Raw genomic sequence first — 24,117 nt, forward strand, 5'->3', positions numbered from 1 at the left:
ACACATAAAGCAGAGAAAAATAAAACCTGTGGCGAATGTCAGTGAGAACGGTTGCAGGTAAGTATATAAATTCTTCTGCTGGAACACTATAGGATTAGCAGGCTTCCAATATTGGAGGCAAGGCTGAAAAGGTGGGATAGGTGGAGATGGAGTAGTAGATTAGCCATTTTACATACAAGCATCTCTTGGTGACTCCTGTAGTTTCTGATTAGAAATCCAATCATCACTTACAGCACAGCTGCAGATGGTATCTGCCTGGGGAAAATGGGGTTCAGATTAGTTAAATGGAAGACATAAACTGCTCCCAAGATGTTCCTTTCCCCAGGAAATCCTTGCCTCCTCCACTAACCCCCTAACGCCTCACCTGCAGAGGAAGATATGATGGAAACTCCCAAGACTGACCCTTGCACAATTTTCTGTGGCCTCTTCTTACCCTCTTATGTGTTTCCATCGGAGGCTATGATTTGGTTATAGTCATATGCTTTACTTTCCTTATAAAATCCAAACCCATCTAACTTCTCCAGGCTTCTAAAGAAAAACAGGAGTAAAGTTTCTCAGAGGGACATTATAGCACTTAAAATATTATAACTTTATAAAATAATCAGAAAAAGCCTGATTCTAAACTATAAGAATTTGTTTAGCAGAATAATAGGCAGCTTTGAACCACAGCATCTCTAAAGTTTAGGTCTCAAATAGCTGACTTTTTTGAGAAAAGAAGAGACAGACAGAAATGAGAAATCTAAGGTTTAAAAGTTTTAGTGTGAATTTATTTTTAAAGGCTATTTTGATCATGGGATTCAAAATTATTCCCTTACACAAGCTTGGAAATGATTGCAAATATTATAGAATTTGAAGTTTTTCTATCAGAAGCTTTTTAAAATACTGAACAGCAATGAATATAACCTACATCCCCAAAGTATATATCTGAACTGAACCCTGAGCTGCTAGAATATGTATTGCAAGGAGTGGGGACAGGATTACTTGTGGAAGAGGGGTGGAAGGGAAAGAAGCAGGGCTGGCTCCAGGCACCAGTGAAGAAAGTAGGTGCCTGAGGTGGCCAATAGAAAGGGATGGCACTCCGTCTGTCATCCGGGTGGCATGTCCAGGTCTTTGGTGGCAATTCGGCGGCAAGCCCTGCAGTCCCTCTCTTCCTCTTCGGTGGCACTTAGGCGGTAGTTCAACAAGGCTTGGTTTTTCTTTTTTTTTTCCCTTCGCTGCTTGGGGTGGCAAAAAAGCTGGAGCCGGCCCTGGAAAGAAGAGAAGATAACTTCCATTTCAGTGAAGTACCTTGGGGCCCAATGCTGCTGTCATTGAAGTCAGTTTTGCTGTTGATTTCAGTGGGACTAAGTTTGGATTCTTTTTCTCTACAGTTGTTGAATTTTACACATGGACTGTATGCGCCTGAGTGTGCAGTGTGGTATGGTATTTGTTAATATGCTTTGGTCTGGTTTTTATTGTTTTGCAGATCTGATCTCTACTGGAATATGAGAACACTATTATTTGTATTTATATTTTAAGGATATATTTCTAGAATTCAAACTTTGTTTTTGCTTAGGGCTGTAAAAAGATAGAAAAAATTATGAGGAAACAAGAAATTAAATAAAGGTGCTATTGAGACCAACAAGAAAAAATGGATTGACTAATACAAGTTGCATATAGATGTTTATCTTGTAATCCATAAATTTGCTGATGCAAACGTAAAGCCTTGGAAAGTGCAATAGTAGTTACTTTATCTAATATTTTCAAATACCAAATGTCAAATGTGGTTTAAATAATCATTTCCTCAAAGGAACTTTGCAGCTTGACCTTTTGATTTTATTACAATGGACTACCTTCCCATGAGCCTTTTTAAAGTAGCACACCACCATCTGTTGGTACATTATGTATGTATGTATTTCCTGTGTAAATGTCTTAGAACAAAATTTCTACACTTTTATTAAGATAATTTGAAACCATCTATTGGGACATATACAAAGGACGGTTTTTTTCACCAATATCATATATGTAGGTACATATACAAAATTACATTAGCAGGAATGCCAAACAGCCGTGCAATGCAAATTTAATTTTATATCAGTAATGTATATAAAGTAGTTCCTATTTTTCTTATATAGACAATGAAGCTAAATTTTTGTACAGGCAACAAAGATAGTTCTACCTCCACATAGCTGGCACAGGCAAAACTGATGAATGCTTCTTTTGGGAAGTAATTGACAGGCTGCTGTGATCATTCACAGAGCTCAGAAAATTCTGCAGCATTTCCAATTAGCACCGAGCACCTTCAGTCACTTCTTATGCTTAGTCTTGCTGCTTATGAGATGGTGGCAACAGATGCAGATTGTCTTTCTTTTTTTTCTTTTTTTGGTATGTGAGGACGTATGTCTGTGATCATTTTTTATACCTTTTAATGTCTTTTTACAGTGGGATCTAAAATAGAGGAGGTAAAAAAGAGAAGAAAGTGTTAAATTGTAGGAAGAAAGCAGCAAGCTGTATCTGTCCCCTCCTTCCCATTAGAGCCAGTGACTTCGAAGAAACACCCCTCCTCCCAAGTACTGTGGTGATGAGCACACTACAAATAAAGCCTGTGTATATAGATTAGATAGATTTAGACAGAAATATTCATCTTGAAGGTGAGGTAGTGTAAATGTATGGGGATCAAAGAAATGCTAATACTAAGGCATGCTAGTGTTTATCCCCTCAACTTGCTGTAATCCTTTGTAGTGTAATGATGAAAAAGAAGCACTTTGAACTCTAGTTATTGCTTTACTAGAGACCTCATTAAATTACGATAGCAAGTATATGGCACTTTACACATTCCAAGTCCTTTGCAAATCCTTGCAACCCTGTGGGGAGGGAAGTAGATAAATAGTATCCATGTTGTACAGACTGATGCACAGAAAGGTCAAACAAATTTCCCAACCCACACAGAGAGTCAGTGGCAGGATTGGTTCCTGACTATCAGCCTCATGCTCACTCCTCTAGAACACACTGCAAGCACGCCAACTATCCTGGTCTGGCCAGCAGTGCTCTGTGTCCTGGGCAGCTGAATGAGCTGTTCTGTTGTATATTCCTGCCATTAGATAGGCCTGTACAGAGCAGGCTTAGGTGATGGAGCATAGAAAGGCATAAAGACAGAAAGGATGTGCATGAAGTGGTACACAAATGGAGGACATCTGTTGGAGAGCACAGAGACAGATGGATATCATTCACAGAAGAAGTGAGGCAAAGCAAGGGGGAGAGAGAAACAGGATTTCAGTAGGGGGAGCTGTGAGGGCTCTAAATGGGAAGAAGGGACCCTTAGCAGATGCCTGAGGCTAACTCCTGAGTGTGAAAGAAGGGGGAGAAGCCCATGTCCCCTCTGTAGAAAGTCCCCTGGAGAAAGTGGAAGCCCTACAGCCCCAGTGTCTCCCTCTCTTAGGTAGGTCAAGATGGAGGTAGACCAGCCCTTATCCCTCTGAGAAGGCTTCTCCCCAGGATAATATCCATAGGTAAGGTGAGCCTGTTTTGGAGATGGAAGGTTGTGAGGTTTTAGGGTGAGCCTGTTTAACTTTATATAAAGATCCAACCCATTGGGATGTTTAGCTGAGTAGAAGTTGACTGTATAACTTTGGAAGCTGCATTACAGAAACCATTGAGCAAAAACTTCGGAAAATGATCATGAAAATGCACAAATACTCTTTCATCATGAAAGAGGCAGGGACTATATTTTATTTTGTGTTTGTTCAGACTAGCACAATAGGGCACTTTCCCAATTAGAGCCTCCCTCCCCGAAAAATAATAAAATGGGATACCTATTCAGTTTCCTGATTCTCTGTGAATCATTTATTTAATCCTCATGATAGGAGCAGACACTTGCAGACCTAAGATTAGAGAGATGGGGTAACATTGTGACTATTCAGGAGCATGTTTGGTTTTGCTCCTAGAGTACAGGTTATCCCATTTCAAAGGACTTGGAGTGGTACTTTGCACATGTGTGGATCATGACAGAAATAATAAAGGATTAGTGTACTCAATATGGGCTCCTCTCCTGGATAATTCTGTCCCAGTGTCTTTCCAGTTCAAATAAAATAAAAGGGTACTTTCATGGGATTGCTTTTTCATGTTGTTGGGTCAGCAGGAACACAGATTGCAAAGGTAAATTCAGGAGCATATGTCCCTGAGCAGGGACATGATAACAGTTTTCAAATACATAAAAGGTTGTTACAAGGAGGAGGGAGAAAAATTGTTCTTCTTAACCTCTGAGGATTGGATTAGAAGCAATGGTCTTAAATTGCAACAAGGGAGGTTTAAGTTGGACATTAGGAAAAACTTCCTAACTGTCAGGGTGGTTAAGCACTGGAATAAATTGCCTGGGGAGGTTGTGGAATCTCCATCATTGGAGATTTTTAAGAGTAGGTTAGACAAACATCTGTCAGGGATGGTCTAGATAATACTTAGTCCTGCCATGAGTGCAGAGGACTGGATTAGATGACCTCTTCAGGTCTCTTCCAGTCCTATGATTCTATGATTTCAGAGTTAAATTTTGGTGTGAATAAATTGTTATTTTATGGAATTATCTGGCTTCAGGACAGATTTTCATATGCACATTGTCCTGTCCCACCAGATTTATCTTTGTTTCACCCTGGATATATTGTGCACAATAGTTCTTGCCTGTGGTTTGGCCATCTCACAGAAGATCTGGAGAGATATGACAGAGATATCACAGCAGCCCTCAGTAAAAAGAATGTCATTAACTGTACATGAAAGTCTGACCCCTCTAGGGACTTCTCTGTGGATTAATCAAATTAGGCAAAAATAGGGTTCTGCAGGCTTTCTGGGACTTAATTATATAAGTTTCAAGAGTTTCTCTTCACCTTTTCCAGCATCTTACTTATCTGGCCAATTTCTTTCATACAGCACACTCCTCATAAAAGTATTCTCATTTTCGAAGAGGCTACAGAAAATCCAGCAAGCCATAAGGAGGATAATGTCTCTTAACATATGCTCTCTGAGGGAGTGTTTACATCTATTTGGACGGTTAGTTTCATGTCTGGAGGTGGTTCCATGGGCCTGGCTTCATAATAGATTTCTCAGAGATTTCTGTTAGTGACTGGAGAGCATTGTCCTGAATAATTTGTGAAGTAGGTTCTCAGTCTTCAGTCAGTAATAAAAGTAATAAATCCACTCTTGTTGTGAATAATTGAATCATGTCTCCCAAAGAAATTTCCTTCCAGGGACAAGCTTTTGGTCATAATATGTCCCAACTGGTCCCAACCCGCTCTCTAGCTGGACAGCAGTCTGTTGCTGTTCGGTCCAACTGTTGAATCCCATGTGCTTCCAAGTATCCTGGGTCTGGGTAGTGACTGGGACTGACAGTTGCACTCCTCAGTACAGATCCCATGTCTAAGAAGTGGGACCCCACAGTCCAGCTGTCCTAACCCTGGAACAAGTGCCACAGCCCTTCTGAACACTTTTACTCTTAAACAACAGTACAGTGTTAGATCTTAGGAGAGCAGCTATTCTGAACATATCCCTCCTCATTGTGACTATCTCTGACAGTCCTGGGTTTGGTCTGAATCTTTGGACTAGGCAACCCGTGTGTCCTTCTTGGGGTGACTGTCTTGCTTCTGCTGAGGGAATGGCTTCTTGCTCGGAAAAGCCTTTGTTAGTTTTCTTGCCCAAGAAATTGTATTGGGGAGTTTCCAGGCTCTGGCCCCTGGCTCCCACACCTACCTAGTCAGCTTCTGGGTAGCTTCAAAGTAAATGGCTCCTGCTAGCTGCAGACCTATTGTTCCACTCCAATGCTGCTGGCTCTTTATTGCTCTGTCACTGATTCCCAGACATAGGTGTCTCCACTGGGTGTCAGTTCCCTGCTTCAGGATGGATGATCTAATCCACAATGAAGGTTACAATCATAAATGACATTCATAAAACAACTTGAAATTCATAACATGACAGAGACATATCCCCGAACTGTCATAATGATCGTTTGTACTGGCAGTGGGGCTCAGAAAGCAATCCAGTTTATTTCAGTATTTTCGCTAGACAAGAACTCTGTCACCTTTTTTCCTGTCTGGAAGAGAGGACATCTGTTAAATTTTCAGGCCAACAGTTTGGTTCCTCCTTTGTTCCATCTAAACACTTGTTTTGACATCTTTGTACTAGCAGACAGGATTGTTGTTTGTGAAGTTCTGAGGGTGGTTGTTTCCAATGAAGTTCTCTTCCACCTCAATATGAGGTTTCAAAGAAAGGGCTTGCTTATTAGATCCAAGTCAGTGGGTTCTGAGGAGTAAGGATTTCTTAGTTGTTAACTTGTTTCCTTTACCTCAGATTCCACCAAACACACCAGTCAGAGTTGTTGAGTTCATTTGTTAATTGCTATAGTTATTATCCATGTTTATAGATACTGTTAACAGGCTCGGATACCTTCTCCCACTGTTTATGTTGCTGTTATTTATGACATATTAACATGTTCTCTTTGGTAAGTTTTAGAAATCATAGAAATGTAAGACTGGAAAGTACCTTGACAGGTTACCTAGTCTAGTCCCCTGCACTGAGGCAGGACTAGATATTATCTAGACCATCTCTGACAGGTCTTTCTCTAACCCAGTGCGGTGAATCAGGGTAATTTGATTGCAGGCCACGAGAAATGTTGCTGACAGTGACCATCCTCAGGCATAGCCCCCTGCAGTTCCCAGTGGCTGCGGTTCTCCGTTCCCGGCCAATGAGAGCTCTGGGAAGCAGCGGCCAGCACATCCCTGCCCACTGCTTCCCACAGTTCCCATTGGCTGGGAACGGCAAACTGCGGCCACTGGAAGCTGCAGGGGACCGTGCCCGCGGACAGTCAATGTCAGCAAAATATCTCACGGCCCGCAATCAAATTACCCACATGTGGCCTGCAGGTTGCCCACCACTGGTCTAACTTGTTTTTAAAAACCTCCAGGGGTGGAGATTCCACAACTTCCCTAGATAATTTGTTCCAGTGTTTAACTACCTTTACAATTAGGAAGCTTTGCCTAATGTCTAATCTAAATCTACTTCACTGCAATTTAAGCCTATGTCCTATCCTCGATGGTTAAGGAAAACAATTTATCACCCTCCTCTTTATAACAACTTTTTACATGCTAGACGACTGTAGTCAGTCTTCTCTTCTCCAGACTAAACAAACCTGTTTTTTCCAATCTTTCCTCAGGGTCATGTTTTCTAGACCTTTAATTGTTTTTGTTGCTCTTCTCTGGACTTTCTCCCATTTGTCCACATCTTTCCTGAAGTGTGGTGCCCAGAACTGGACATGACACTCCAATGGAGGTTATCACTTCTGAGTAGAGTGGAAGAATTATTTCTTGTGTCTTGCTTACAACACTCCTGCTAAAACATTCCCAAATGATGTTTGCTTTTTTTGCAACAGTGTTACATTGTTGATCCATATTTAGTTTGTGATCCACTATAAACCCAAGATTCTTCTCTGCAGTACTATTTCCTAGGAAGTCATTTCCCATTTTGTATGTGTGCAATTGATTGTTCCCTCCTAAGTGTAGTACTTTGCATTTATCCTTGAAGTTCAACCTTTTTAATTCAGACCATGTGTCCAGTTTATCAAGATCATGTTGAATTCTAATCCTGTCTTACAAAGCACTTGCAACCCTTCCCAGCTTGGTATTGTCTGCAAACTTTATAAGTGTATTCTCTATGCCAAATCATTTATGAAGATATTGAACAGAACTGGTGGGACCTCATTCAATATACGCTTCCAGCTAAATTGTGAACCATTGATAACTACTCTTTGAGTACAGTTTTCCAGCCCGTAGTACACCCATTTTATGGTAGATTCATCTAGGCTATATTTTGTTACTTTGTTTATGAGTAAGTCACGTGAGACAGTGTCAAAAGCCTTACTGAAGTTGAGATAGGATGATATCTACTGCTTCCTCCCATCCACAAGACTTGTTATTGTGTCACCTGGGGAAGCTTCATACTGAATAGCTATGCTGCAGAAAGCATCCAAAATTTCGGTGCTCTTTGAAGGGCCCTGCTGTTTCTCAGGACATTAAAAAGAGGAAGAGCCCTTCAGTACAGGACTGGTGAAATCAGAAATATAGCGGGTGGAAAGCAGAGCAGAAATTACCCTATACCAGGGGCGGGCAAACTTTTTGGCCCGAGGGCCGCATTGGGTTTTGGAAATTGTATGGAAGGCCGGCTAGAGGAGGGGGTCATGGCCCGGCCCCCACCTCCTATCCGCCCTCCCCCCCCCGGGACTCCTGCCCCATCCAACCCCTCCTCTCATTCCTGACTGCATTCCCAGGACCCCTGCCCCATCCAACCACTCCTTTGCCCTGTCATAGATTCATAGATACTAAGGTCAGAAGGGACCATTCTGATCATCTAGTCCGACCTCCTGCACAGCGCAGGCCACAGAATCTCACCCACCCACTCCTATGAAAAACCTCACCCATGTCTGAGCTATTGAAGTCCTTAAATCATGGTTCAAAGACTTCAAGGAGCAGAGAAGCCTCCCTCAAGTCAACCATGCCCCATGCTACAGAGGAAGGCGAAAAACCTCCAGGGCCTCTCCAATCTGCCCTGGAGGAAAATTCCTTCCCGACCCCAAATATGGCAATCAGCTAAACCCTGAGCATATGGGCAAGATTCACTAGCCAGATACCCAGGAAAGAATTTTCTATAGTAACTCAGATCCCATCCATCTAATATCCCATCTCAGGGGATTTGGCCTATTTACCCTGAATATTTAAAGATCAATTACTTACCAAAATCCCATTATCCCATCATACCATCTCCTCCATAAACTTATCGAGTAGAATCTTAAAGCCAGATAGATCTTTTGCCCCCACTGCTTCCCTTGGAAGGCTATTCCAAAACTTCACTCCTCTGATGGTTAAAAACCTTCGTCTGATTTCAAGTCTAAACTTCCTGGTGGCCAGTTTATACCCATTTGTTCTTGTGTCCACATTGGTGCTGAGCTTAAATAATTCCTCTCCCTCTCCTGTATTTATCCCTCTGATATATTTATAGAGAGCAATCATATCTCCCCTCAACCTTCTTTTAGTTAGGCTAAACAAGCCAAGCTCTTTAAGTCTCCTTTCATAAGACAAGTTTTCCATTCCTCGGATCATCCTAGTAGCCCTTCTCTGTACCTGCTCCAGTTTGAATTCATCCTTTTTAAACATGGGAGACCAAAACTGCACACAGTATTCTAGGTGAGGTCTCACCAGTGCCTTGTATAACGGTACTAAAACCTCCTTATCCCTACTGGAAATGCCTCTCCTTATGCATCCCAAAACCGCATTAGCTTTTTTCACAGCCATATCACATTGGCAGCTCATAGTCATCCTATGATCAACCAATACTCCAAGGTCCTTCTCCTCTTCTGTTACTTCTAATTGATGCGTCCCCAACTTATAGCTAAAATTCTTGTTATTAATCCCTAAATGCATAACCTTACACTTCTCACTATTAAATTTCATCCTATTACTATTACTCCAGTTTACAAGGTCATCCAGATCCTCCTGTATAATATCCTGATCCTTCTCCAAATTGGCAATACCTCCCAGCTTTGTATCATCTGCAAACTTTATTAGCACACTCCCACTTTTTGTGCCAAGGTCAGTAATAAAAAGATTAAATAAGATTGGTCCCAAAACTGATCCCTGAGGAACTCCACTGGTAACCTCCCTCCAACCTGACAGTTCGCCTTTCAGTAGGACCCGTTGCAGTTTCCCCTTTAACCAATTCCTTATCCACCTTTTGATGTTCATATTGATCCCCATCTTCTCCAATTTAACTAATAATTCCCCATGAGGTACGGTATCAAATGCCTTACTGAAATCTAGGTAAATTAGATCCACTGCATTTCCTTTATCTAAAAAATCTGTTACTTTTTCAAAAAAGGAGATTAGGTTGGTTTGGCACGATCTACCTTTTGTAAAACCATGTTGTATTTTGTCCCATTTACCATTGACTTGAATGTCCTTAACTAATTTCTCCTTCAAAATTTTTTCCAGGACCTTGCATACTACAGATGTCAAACTAACTGGCCTGTAGTTACCCGGATCACTTTTTTTTCCTTTCTTAAAAATAGGAACTATATTAGCAATTCTCCAATCATTCGGTATTATTCCTGAGTTTACAGATTCATTAAAAATTCTTGCTAATGGGCTTGCAATTTCAGGTGCCAATTCCTTTAATATTCTTGGATGAAGATTATCTGGGCCCCCTGATTTAGTCCCATTAAGCTGTTTCAGTTTCTCTTCTACCTCTGATATGGTAATATCTACCTCTATATCCTCCTTCCCATTTGTCATGCTACCATTATCCCCAAGATCCTCTTTAGCCTTATTAAAGACTGAGGCAAAGTATTTGTTTAGATATTGGGCCATGCCTAGATTATCTTTAACCTCCACTCCATCCTCAGTGTTAAGCGGCCCCACTTCTTCCTTTTTAGTTTTCTTCTTATTTATATGGCTATAGAACCTTTTACTATTGGTTTTAATTCCCTTTGCAAGGTCGAACTCTACTCGACTTTTAGCCTGTCCCCTGACTGCCCCCGGAACCCCTGCCCTTGACTTCCCCTGCCACCCCATCCAACCCCCACTCCTTCCTGACTGCCCCCCAGGACCCCTGCCCACATTCAATCACCTGTTCCCCCCCTGACCCCTATCCACTCCCCCACCCTCTGACCACCACCCCAAATTCCCCTGCCCTTTATCCAACCCCCCTGCTCCCTGCTCACTTACGTCGCTGCCTGGATACCGGAGGCTGGCGGGCCATGCTGTCACTACCCCCACACAGCACAGAGCACCGGGTCAGACTGGGCTCTGCAGCCGTGCTGCCCCAGGAACTCACTGCCCCGCCACCCAGAGCATTGCGCCGGCGGCAAAGTGAGGCTGCGGGGGAGGGGGGAACAGCGGGGAAGGGGGCACAGCAGGGGAGGGGCCAGGGGCTAGCCTCCCCGGCCAGGAGCTAAGGGGCCAGGCCGGAGGGTCTCGCAGGCCGGATGTGGCCCATGGGCCGTAGTTTGCCCACCTCTGCCCTATACTGTTCTCTGTAAACAATAGTTTCTGATCTGCCTCAACAGTTTGTCACTGAAAAGTCGTCAGTGTTTGTTACAGCAGGTAGGCTTGTAATTAGAATACACCATTATCAGTTTACAACATGCACTATTGGGGCAGCCCTAAGAAGGCCGTATAATGGTTGAAGGACAGTAGTGTAACTCAAGAAACTCCATTGGTGTACATTTTCACATAGACATATGGTAACAGTTACAAAAGTGCCTGCGTGACTTAGGAGCCTGTGTCCCATTTTCAAAAGTGACATCGGCATTTAGGTGCCTAAATCCTATTATCTTTCAATGCGTCTCAGGTACCTAAATACCTTTGCCCCTTTTTGAAAATAAGAATTGACTCCTAAGTCACTTTGGCACTTCATATAATTTGTTTAAAATGTGTGGAATTCTATTTTTTCATGTAAAATGCTTCAGCCCCTATGCTTTATTTCTTCTTAAAATACTCCCAGAATCATTTTGTTACAGCCCAATGCTTATTGGTAACCTAGTAAGAAACTAGTATGCATATGCAGTGGAGGGGGGAAAACTTGTTATAAAACACTTCAGGTTTCCAAGAGATTATTGTGAACAGTGAGTAAAAAACATATATATGAAAACTACCCCATACAGATTATTGCATGATGGGAAAGTTCTACCTGGAAAACTCTACTTGGGATAACATGCATCTTTTTATATTAATCTCATAAATGAGTGAACTCTATTACACACTTTGTCACTGTTAACTGGGTAACAGAGTTGTGCAGAAATTCATTGCAACCCCAGTCATTACATGTATGAAGAGTGTACTTCACTATGTTCCTGTTTCATGATAGGTGAGCTCCCTAGAGTATGAGAGGTTTCAAAGTAGCAGCCGTGTTAGTATGTATTCGCAAAAAGAAAAGGAGTACTTGTGGCACCTTAGAGACTAACTCCTTTTCTTTTTTCTAGAGTATGAGATGGGTTCTGAAAGTGCACTTCCCTGACAACACTGCATTGGATTAGAACAGAGGATACATCTAATTTTAGTACTGGGGAAGGGCAGTCTCTGCTCCACGGGGTATAAATCCATATTTGGAATACCAGAGGAAGAAGCTGGTACTGTCTCAGGCAACAGTGAAGTGTTGTCAAGAATGATTTTTCTTTCACACTTTACTTAATTGGTTTGTTTTCATTTCCTACATAGTTCTCACTCTCTGCAAGTTTCTGCTTCCCCTCACCTGCTCTGTTCTGAGGTGATAAGTGTGAGCCCAGAAAATAACCTCATTCTTGGGTCTCCATAGCGTCACCATCAACTTTCTGCTTAGAGGAGCCGTACCTATTCCCTTTAAAGCCCATCCACTCTGTCTTTAATCTGCTGGAGACTATGCTCCCCCTTTCTCCACCTCACATTTCACACTGCTCTTGCAGCCCCAGCCTAGGGAGTGAGAATCCAAGAATGAAAACAGATGTGGACCTCCTGTAGAGGGCATTGCAGCAGGTAGTATTTTCATTATTTGAAAACATTACCGGAAAGTCTTGAAATTCAGAGACCTGATCAACCAGAAAGTGTCCAGAGAGCAGAAGTGTATAAAGTAAATGAACTTTGGCCCAAAATGAGGAAGCTGGAGTCAAATGGGACCTGACAGTATAATCTCTTCCATTGCATAAAACATTGCTATTTGGCTAAGTCACATTTGTGCTTTGAGTTGGTATGTTGAGGCAGCAGTGGACAGGGCATATGCTAATACTGACTTGGTAGGACACCTCCTCTTTTTGTAGAGCCAGATGATCACAGCATCATCCTTCTTATTGTACACAAACTGCGGATGTGATAGGCAGGTACAGTTTAAGCCTACTTAAGTTAAGACTTCTGAGCTGCTGATAAACATGAGGATTTAATTTCAGTCGTATATAAGAGGCTTGTTCCTGTGTTGGCAATGACCCATCTCTTCATCTTTTATGGATGGTCGGTGGTTAATAAAGTTATCGTCATCAATGATTTGATGAACAATAAAGCTTTCAACTTTGCATGTATAACCAAGACTTGGATGAATGACACAGTGGGACCTCTGCTGGTGCATTTTTATCCAGCCAGGCATATGGTCTGACATGAGGCCAAGTAGGACTGAGGAGGTATGGCTGTATTTTTTTCATCTGATTCATTTGATGTTGATATTGTTGACCACAAGGTGTTGCTGACATATCTGTGCTCCTTTGTGAGGGTGGATGGAGTTGCTCTAGGGTGGCTGCTTATGTGAGAGGTCATACCGGATAGTTCTTTCTCATGTGTCCTAAGTGTTCTTTCATTCAGGGTGCCAGAGGGTCTAGTCTTGTCACCCCAACTTTAGAAGGTTGGAAAAGGAACATAATTCAGTAACTAGGTGGAGAGAGAGAAGCCTGAAATTCATTTATGGTGGGGAAGCCCCAGATTCACTGATTAGAAAAGCTTGCTTGGAGGTAGAGCTGTGGATTAATGAATAAGATGAGTGAAGGGGAAAGCCTTGAATTCACAAATTGGGCCTGCAGCAAGAGAGCCCTCTATGCCTCAGTTCCCCATCTGTGAAATGCGGGTGATGGTACTTTCCTACCTTACGGGGATATTGTGAGGATAAATACATTAAAGATTGTGAGCATCTCAGATACTGTTGTGATGGAGGCCATGTTGGTACATTGAGTATAGAGCAGTGATTCTCAACCAGGGGTCCGAGGCCCTGTGGGGAGCTGTGAGAAGGTTTTTTTTGGGGGGGGGCAACAAGCAGGGCCAGCATTAGACTTGCTGGGGCCAAGGACAGAAACTGAAGTCTTGATGAATGGGGTTGAAACCTGTGTCTTGAGCCCCACCAGTAATGAAGCTTTATGGGGGGGTCCCTGTGGCATGAGATCCCAGGCAATTGGCGTGCTTGTTACCCCCTATCACCGACTCTGGCTTTTATATGTAGAAAACCAGATGAATTCAAACTGGAGCAGATACAGAGAAGGGCTACTAGGATGATCCGAGGAATGGAAAACTTGTCTTATGAAAGGAGACTTCAGGAGCTTGGCTTGTTTAGCCTAACTAATAGAAGGTTGAGGGGAGATATGATTGCTCTCTATAAATATATCAGAGGGATAAATACAGGAGAGGGAGAGGAATTATTTAAGCTCAGCACCAATGTGGACACAAGAACAAATGGGTATAAACTGGCCACCAGGAAGTTTAGACTTGAAATTAGACGAAGGTTTCTAACCATCAGAGGAGTGAAGTTTTGGAATAGCCTTCCAAGGGAAGCAGTGGGGGCAAAAGATCTATCTGGCTTTAAGATTCTACTCGATAAGTTTATGGAGGAGATGGTATGATCGGATAATGTGATTTTGGTAAGTAATTGATCTTTAAATATTCAGGGTAAATAGGCCTAATCCCCTGAGATGGGATATTAGATGGATGGGATCTGAGTTACCCAGGAAAGAATTTTCTGTAGTATCTGGCTGGTGAATCTTGCCCATATGCTCAGGGTTTAGCTGATCACCATATTTGGGGTTGGGAAGGAATTTTCCTCCAGGGCAGATTGGAAGAGGCCCTGGAGGTTTTTCGCCTTCCTCTGTAGCATGGGGCACGGGTCACTTGAGGGAGGATTCTCTGCTCTTTGAAGTCTTTAAACCATGATTTGAGGACTTCAGTAGCTCAGACATAGGTGAGGTTTTTCGTAGGAGTGGATGGGTGAGATTCTGTGGCCTGCGTTGTGCAGGAGGTCGGACTAGATGATCAGAATGGTCCCTTCTGACCTTAGTATCTATGAATCTATTGTGGCATAGGTGGGCCGTGGAGTTTTTATAGCATGTTGGGGAGGGTGGAGCGATTCAGAAAGAGAAAGGTTGAGAACCCTTGGTATAGAGCAGGTGTTGGCAATCTTAGGCACACAGCCCATAGGGTAATCTGCTGGAGGGCCGCGAGATATTTTGTTTACATTGACATTTGCAGGCACGGCCCCCTGAAGCTCCCAGTGGCTGTGGTTTGCCATTCCTGGCCAATGGGAGCTGTGGGAAGTGACACGGGCTGCAGGGATGTGCTGGCTGCTGCTTCCTGAACCTTCCATTGGCCCCAAGACTCCTCTTCACACAGGGCTGAAGCCCCAGCAGGTGCACCCCAGCTCTTGAACTTCTGAAGATTGTCGTATGTGGCTTGGAGGCTCAGTCAGGTTAGCCACCCCTCCTATAAAGCCTTGAATGGTTTGGGACCTGCCCCCCCCCCAGGAGTAATCACCTCTGATCCTGTACCATACTATCACAATTAGGAGCATCATAAGCATCTGAGCTAGATTCATGTTGATTTAGAAAGGAGGAGGCTGTTGGCAGGTTTTTTACCAGGAATGGGCATTGACTCTGCTACTTCCTCATGCCCCTCCTCCCCACCCTTTTGCCTATGAGAGTAAGGACTTGTTAACCTTCTTCGCATGTTTCAAACCCCTCTTCTTCATGACCGTTTGAGGATGAAATAAGAACAGTGTCATTATGTGTAAGAGCTATTGTGGATTTATTGTTATAGTGGTCAAATATTATTATACACCATGTGGGTAGTATATTATATCTGACATATGTGTGGTGGATTTTATAGTTTGTCTGCTTTAAAAATTGGTGGAAGTGCCTAGAGCCAGGGACAAGTGCTTCAGTTGTTACTTGAAATAAATAAATACTGTAAATAATTGAAGCTGGCACTTGCAGATAATAATGAGAACTGTCTCAAGGATATAAAGTGCTCTTGGTCTTAAAAGAGCAGAATCCTTAGTAAAGTTGGTGAAATAAAAGCCCCAAAGAATTTCTTCTTTACAAACTAACTCACATGGTTTATGTTTGGTGAATTAAAAGCTTCATCAGATATGACATGGAGGCTAACTACTAGGTAATATTTTACTTAACTGTAATTTCTATGTAATAGGAACTGTACTTGTCATTGCAGGTATGGTTACAAAAGTATGGCTACCTTCCACCAACTGACCCCAGCATGTCGGTGTTACGCTCTGCAGAGACCATGCAATCAGCTATAGCTGCCATGCAGCAGTTCTATGGCATTAATATGACAGGAAAAGTGGACAGGAACACAATTGAGTAAGTAACTGGCACTGAAGTGCTCTCAACTTCTATATTTCAACAAAATAAAGTAGGACTGTAGGAACTTGAAAGCACATGAACTGCAATGACTGGGATATCCAAAGAGTGCAGCAATTTCAAATGGGGAATGAAAATGTCTTCATTTTTTCTGCTCTATTTCATACTGACCAGTTGGCAAATTTCCTCTGTCATCCCCTTGCCCTCTGCTTTTGAAGTGTGATTAAAAATAAAGGATTGGAGGTTTAACTGTGGGAATGGCTAATAGATAACACAGAAGGTGACGCAGAAGCCAGCTGATCATGGATAAGAAAAATGTCAGAAAAAGTATTCTGGTGGTCATAAAAATTTCAAGGGGACTCTCCCTTTGGTGGAAAATCGTCAGGGAAAATTCCTTTCTCTTCCTTAACACAAAAATATTTCAGGCTGTCCACTGGTCCATTCATTTAATGGTTTCCAGTACCATAAACACACATGATTATTTTAATATAAAATAGATCTTTTAGTTTTGCAAGCTCTCTGAAATGTGAGTGATATGGAGCGTATAATGTATGATTTCCTTGCCATGTTGCGTTTTATAACGGGGTACACAGTCTAACTCGGTGCCACACCGTGATTGAAATTCATGCACAAAGGCATAAAGCAATGTCAAAGAAAAAGAATAATCATAAAAGGATAGTAGTGCACGCTTAAGAAAACGAACCTGGACACTTGTAACAAATAAACTGCTTACTTATCTTTTCTCTGTGGAAACTTAACGGGGATTTTTATTTCTTTTTTTAGATAAGTTATTTTGCTTGAATATCAAGAGAGGAAGAATATAGCATCATGGCAAAATATCCACTGGTTATTACATGCAAATGAATCCATACTCCCATTCTAAAATTAACAAAAAGCTTTCTGAAAAGAATTCTTCTCTCTTGTGCCCAGCCCTCTCCCCTCCCCGCCCCCCCCCCCCGCCCCGCCAATGTGGCATATGTTGTTATTCTTTCACAGTAAAATAGCTGACAGGAATGATTTTTCAATCACTTGGCAGTTTAGGAAAAGGTCTACCTAAACTGCTGATGCCAAAGAAGGATGGAAAAATCGTTGTATCCCACTAGCACATGCATTATTGCACTGAAAAGCAATAAAGCAAAGCATTTTTTAGGGCAGCCCTAAGGGGAGGTGAGGGGGTCAGACGTCCCTGGACTTAGGAATTTAAAAGACTTTGTAACAGCTAATGGAGCAGGAAGAGAAACAGAAAGTGTATGCTGCCTTGTGAAATAGCCAGGTTCAGAAGCATGTTTCGGATTCAGCCTCCAGAGTAGTGATTACAGATCAGGTTCCTTGCAGAGCTGAAATGATTGAGCTTTGCAGGGAGAGTGTAGCTGCGCCAGCCACTATTGGGTTTTTAAAAGCTGCATTCGTGGTGGTTTTGAGGAGCCCATTTATTCTCCTGGAAGGAAAAGAATCCGTTGTGAGTTGGTGGCAAGGGAAGGATAGGACGTGGGAAAGCAGGGGAAAGGTAAGGAGTACTTGTGGCACCTAAGAGACTAACAAATTTATTAGAGCATAAGCATTCGTGAGCTACAGCTCACTTCATCAGATGCATTTGGTGGAAAATACAGAGGGGAGATTGATATACACACACAGAGCTCTACGATATAACCGCATTTGCTCCAACCCCTCAGACAGAGACAAACACCTACAAGATCTCTATCATGCATTCCTACAATGACAATACCCACCTGCTGAAGTGAAGAAACAGATTGACAGAGCCAGAAGAGTACCCAGAAGTCACCTACTACAGGACAGGCCCAACAAAGAAAATAACAGAACGTCACTAGCCATCACCTTCAGCCCCCAACTAAAACCTCTCCAATGCATCATTGAGGATCTACAACCTATCCTGAAGGACGACCCATCACTCTCACAGATCTTGGGAGACAGGCCAGTCCTTGCTTACAGACAGCCCCCCAACCTGAAGCAAATACTCACCAGCAACCAAACACCACACAACAGAACCACTAACCCAGGAACCTATCCTTGCAACAAAGCCCATTGCCAACTCTGTCCACATATCTATTCAGGGGACACCATCATAGGGCCTAATCACATCAGCCATCCTATCAGACGCTTGTTCACCTGCGCATCTACCAATGTGACATATGTCATCATGTGCCAGCAATGTGCCTCTGCCATGTACATTGGTCAAACTGGACAGTCTCTACGTAAAAGAATGAATGGACACAAATCAGACGTCAAGAATTATAACATTCAAAAACCAGTTGGAGAACACTTCAATCTCTCTGGTCACTCAATTACAGACCTAAGAGTAGCTATCCTTCAACAAAAAAGCTTCAAAAACAGACTCCAATGAGAGACTGCTGAATTGGAATTAATTTGCAAACTGGATACAATTAACTTAGGCTTGAATAGAGACTGGGAATGGCTGAGTCATTACACAAAGTAAAACTATTTCCCCATGTTATTTCTCCCCCCCACCCCACCCCACCCCACCCCACCCCACCCCATCCCCCACTGTTCCTCAAATATTCTTGTTAACTGCTGGAAATAGCCTACCTTGCTTGTCACCATGAAAGGTTTTCCTCCTTTCCCCCCCCTGCTGCTGGTGATGGCTTATCTTAAGTGATCACTCTCCTTACAGTGTGTATGATAAAACCCATTGTTTCATGTTCTCTGTGTGTGTATATCAATCTCCCCTCTGTATTTTCCACCAAATGCATCTGATGAAGTGAGCTGTAGCTCACGAAAGCTTATGCTCTAATAAATTTGTTAGTTTCTAAGGTGCCACAAGTACTCCTTTTCTTTTTGCGAATACAGACTAACACGGCTGCTACTCTGAAACCTGTCATTATGCAGGGGAAAGGTAGTGGCTGTTCTCTGCTACTGGGTGTCGAGCAGCAGATATAAAGAGCTTCAGTCTGAATGAAAAATATTTGGACATGCACAGAAATTTCAAACGAAGCTAAACTAAAGTGGGCACATTAGCTAGAAAATTGGCAAACCTTTCTTATTTCTGTGCCACATGGGATACTAGTAAAGTTGTCTTACACAGCAGTTCCAATCTTTTGTTTTGTGTTCTCTTGTATACTTGTATACCATCTGTCTTCCTCAACATAGGTAGTAAAGCATGATGTGCTTGTTCACACACACAAGTACAGTGTACAGGGTCTGGAATGTTGTCTTTTTCTCCTAGGCACATGAAAGCCACTAGGGGTGAGTTCTGCATTCACTTGCACACTTGCATTTCCTCTGACTTCAACTAGGTTGCATGAGAGTAATTTGAAGGCAGAATCTGGCCCATCGGGCATTTATGTTGAGAGAGGAGCATACATACAGGGCCAAAACTGGCCCTCAGTTACATCCATTTGACCTTTGAAATCAATGGAAGCTCCACCTATGTAACTAACAACAAAATTAGTCCTTTTAAATTATTCAGATATTGTAATATTTTGGAACAGTCTGATCTTGAGAGAGGAAACACTTTTTTTTCAGCTGGAAATATCTGACAGTTTTACATTTCTTCCTTTGTGGATAATAAACCTGGTAATAAAAGTTTGGGAACCAACAGATGACACTCACTGTACAAAATAAATTCTGCAGTGAGGAACTAGTAGAAATAGAGTTTGTTTTCATCTTGTTGCACAGGGCTTTACCTGCCTATTTTCCATGCATTGAGAAGAGATTACCACTTAGTCATCAGAGGACAAACAATTAAAAGAACTTAATACAGTTGCTTGACAGGAACCAACTTTGGGAATATTAGTAGAAGAAATATATGCAGCAACAGCATCATCAAAAGTCTCTTGGGAGGATTTTGTTTTTGTATAAAAAATATCCCTTAAGGAATATTTGGCATACAAAAATATTACAGGTGTTCACCTGTCCCTTTTTACATGCTATTTCCATAATGGCCTTGTTGGTGTATTTTGGAATTTGTTTATCAGGGAGTGTCATAAATATAAAGGGAAGGGTAAACACCTTTAAAATCCCTCCTGGCCAGAGGAAAAATCTTTTCACCTGTAAAGGGTTAAGAAGCTAGGATAACCTCGCTGGCACCTGACCACAGTGACCAATGAGGAGACAAGATACTTTCAAAGCTGGAGGGAGGGAGAAACAAAGGGTCTGGGTCTGTCTGTGTGATCCTTTTGCTGGGAACAGAACAGGAATGGAGTCTTAGAATTTAGTAAGTAATCTAGCTAGATATGCGTTAGATTATGATTTCTTTAAATTGCTGAGAAAATAAGCTGTGCTGAATAGAATGGATGTTCCTGTCTTTGTGTCTTTTTGTAACTTAACGTTTTGCCTAGAGGGATTCTCTGTGTTTTGAATCTAATTACCCTGTAAGATATTTACCATCCTGATTTTACAGAGATGATTCTTTTTACCTTTTCTTATATTAAAATTCTTCTTGTAAGAAATCGAATGCTTTTTTCATTGTTCTTAAGATCCAAGGGTTTGGGTCTGTGGTCACCTATGCAAATTGGTGAGGATTTTTATCAAGCCTTCCCCAGGAAGGGGGGTGCAAGGTTTTGGTGAGGATTTTGTGGGGAAAGATGTTCCCAAACAATTCTTTCTCAAAAAATAAACCCGGACGTTTGGTGGTGGCAGTGGAAGTCCAAGGGCAAAGGGTAAAATAGTTTGTACCTTGGGGAAGTTTTAACCTAAGCTGGTAAAAGTAAGCTTAGGAGGTTTTCATGCAGGTCCCCACATCTGTACCGTAGAGTTCAGAGGGGGAAGGAACCTTGACAGGGAGCTTGAGAAACCTGATAACTGTTTTATAGATGGGGCTTGGGAGAAAGAGGTGGAAAAGAAAGAAATCATTGTAATCACATGCCAACAGGAAGGAGATTGTATCCAGTAAGAACACTGTTTGGCGTTTGCATTAGTATTTTACATGATGACATCCATATATTAATAACCTCAGTCAACACTTCATAGAAATGATGTTTTCAAAAGTTAACGCATTTGATCAGTTTTCTACATTTTCACTTGCTTGAAATAAATCAATGAAAGTCTAGCTTACTGTTGCAATCTACAGTGAAAAGAGTAGCTATGCCATTCTGCAATCATCTGATGTACATTTCTGCCAAAACTGTATTAATTAAAACACAGGTACACTAGAATAAGTGCTCTAGTGTAGAGAATTGCCTGCCCCAGTGATAGTATTATAGTTCACAAGTTTCTAAATAGAATGTGATGTTTGACAAAGTTCATGAAAGAAATGTTCTGTAATTTTTTTTTAAGTCAAATAATGAGCATGCTTCTAGTAATACTCTTTTCAGAAGCTCTCTACAAGCCTGTTTCTGCAGAAACAATTAGGATGTGGTGGAGTTCCACTACTCTGTGGCCTCTGCTGCTTATATATTAATTGTCAGTTTTTAATACTCAGAAATGATAATGAGCAGAAATTTTGAGCTATTAAATCAAAAACAGTGGTTTGTTTTAGTAGCTGCCATAGCACTGGATATGAAAACAACATATGAGGATTAGCCATGCACATTTTCTGAGCTGACGCCTTGAACTTGGTTCCCTAGACTAGCTGTGGATATGAGCTACTACAGAGGCAGCACACATGCAGCACAAATGCAGTCCCTGGCATGAAATGGAACATCTTACATCAATCTCCAGAGACTCCCTCTGTCTAACACAAGGAGGGAAGGGAACCACATCCATCTTTGCTGACTAAGGGCCTGATCCAGAGACGGCTGAAGTTAATGGAAAGATTTCCATTGACTAATGGACTTGAAATCAGACTCTTGTGGAAATGATGTAATGCCATGGTGGGGTCCTTGAGGTTGGGGGGCTGGGAAGGAAATAAAGGCTAAGAGAAGGGAACCCTGAAGAAAAAAATACCCTTCAGTGGGATCCTTAAATTGTCAATGTTTTTTTTTTTCCAGTTGCTTAATCTAACATTAGTCTTTGCAACTCTCTCTCCCAGTTTTGCCTCTTCTTGTTCTGGTAGCCAAGGTTGTTCCTTCTTTAAAAAAATGGGCCAGATCATTCCTCTGTTTCTTTCTGAAAAATATAGATATTGATGCTCACATACTTTTTTTATCTTAAATAACCTTAACAACTGAGAGCACCTGTTAATAGGGCTGTCCAGAAACAAGAATTCCATTAGCGGATATTTTTGAAGTTTTGAAATTTGTTTTTATTCCACATCAGAACACAAATGCAACCTTTCAAAATTGTCCATGAAAAAATGAGAGAGAGAAAGAGGGACTCTTTCCCCTCTTAGCAAATGATAGCCAATAGTCCATTGATTACGCACTTACCTGCAAAGTAAGAGACCTGATGTAAGTCCTGTTGTACCTGATTTGGAACAGGGACTTGAATCATTGTGTCCCACAGACCAGTGTCCTAGCCACTAGCTTATAGACTCAGACGGTCTCAATTTCTCCTGTTTGAACTGTTCCATTTTGTATAAATTAAATATTCATGTGGCCAGGACAAGATAGACTGATTTTATAGTTTGGTGGTTGGAAAACTCTCTTTGGATATCTGTGATCTATGTTCAAAACTGTGTCTGTGAAAAGTTTTGGTTTTGACAAATTGGCATTTTCCAACTAAAGTTTATTCAAAAAGTTTCTCACCATCCCTACTTGTGAAGCAATGCCTATCTAGGGCTCTGTTTAGCTTGAATAATAATCATGGACATATTCAGTACAAAGTTCTCTAGATTTACAAAGTTAGGGTGTAATTATATGTAATCTGGGGCTGCTCGGGGTATATATTGGGTCGTATTTGGCTCTCATTTACTCTGGATCCATCCTGGTGTAACTTCATTTACTTCAGTGGAATTCTTTACTGTTTACATTGATGGACTGAGAGCAGAATTTGGTGTGCAGTATCCTGTAGCCAAAGAAAAGACTTCAGTCACAAGTGCTGTCAATCTGGCACCTTTCTTAAGTGCTGAATTCACTTAAAATACTACTCTAAAAAAGCTGTTACACAGATTCAAATATAAGTGTAAATAATGAACTAAGGAAAAAGACATTCCTAGAAAGCCTCCGTTTTCGTAAACAACAACAGTTGTTTCCCATTTGTTGCTTGAGAAAATATTTTATTGTTGAAAGTTCATTTCTATTTTTGTCAATTTATGCTGTTTCCAAATTGACCAGAAATGCATGAGTCACTGTGCTTTATAGTTGTCAGTTCACCTATTGATACATAGGGAGATTGGGGGAAAGAATATACCCCAAATGCACAGATTTAATAAACATCAATTGTGTTATCCATTTGAAGCTTCCCTGCAATCAATGGGAGGATAGAGTTGTTAATATTCACTACATCATTTTAGAATAAAAAAGTCCAGAGGAATTTGTATACCATAAAGTGTTTATAATCTGCATTTACTCTTGTGATAAAGAGGATGTGTATTGATGATTTGCATTTGGACTCTTGACACTGGACATTAAAGAAATCACTTAAAACTTTGAGATATACCAAAAATAGCTGAGCTGAGGGCTATGTTGTCAGTTTGCTAGGAGTCCAACCCTTAATATGCACTAAAATAAGAAGATTGCAGCTCCTCTCAGGTTTAATACAGAGAGGTATGATTTGATACAAGGCTAGAGAGTGATGTGATGTGCAAAGGCCTCAGTTTGAATTAGACTGGAATTTATAGTCTGTGTGGGCCACACTTCTCCCTTTAATGTCAGGTTAGTGGTTGGGAACATGGTCTGATTATGAAGGTCATAATTTGGCCATTCCAATTTAAAAGCATACAAGCATAATGTCTTTGACAGATTTATGACATTTTAAAACCTTATGTAGAAGTAATTACTTAAAAACAAAAGATGTAATAAATCATGGGGATTTGGTAAATTATTTAGATTGTAAAAACCTGAAGTGAAATGATAGAATGCTGAAATTTGAATTCCCATTGGCTACTAGTTGGTCTCATCTTTTATATTAAATCCCTCTCTTGAGTATAAAGCCTTTTACAATGCTAACAAAATTCTCTACAAGAATATTGAAACTTTCACATAACTTCAGAGCTCATTCCA

General features: G+C 41.4%; 1 protein-coding gene across 3 annotated transcripts in view; it reads left to right on the forward strand.

Annotated features, from left to right (window-relative positions):
* Positions 1-24,117, forward strand: part of MMP16 (matrix metallopeptidase 16) — a 265,584-nt gene that overhangs the window by 103,019 nt on the left and 138,448 nt on the right. For all 3 annotated transcript variants that reach the window (XM_038392264.2, XM_038392266.2, XM_038392268.2), the window contains exon 2: positions 15,951-16,099. In XM_038392264.2, the coding sequence (XP_038248192.1) occupies positions 15,951-16,099 (149 nt within the window). The remainder of the gene's footprint in view (positions 1-15,950; positions 16,100-24,117) is intronic.

This window comes from Dermochelys coriacea, chromosome 2, assembly GCF_009764565.3.
Source record: "Dermochelys coriacea isolate rDerCor1 chromosome 2, rDerCor1.pri.v4, whole genome shotgun sequence".
Classification (NCBI taxonomy): Eukaryota; Metazoa; Chordata; order Testudines; family Dermochelyidae; genus Dermochelys; species Dermochelys coriacea.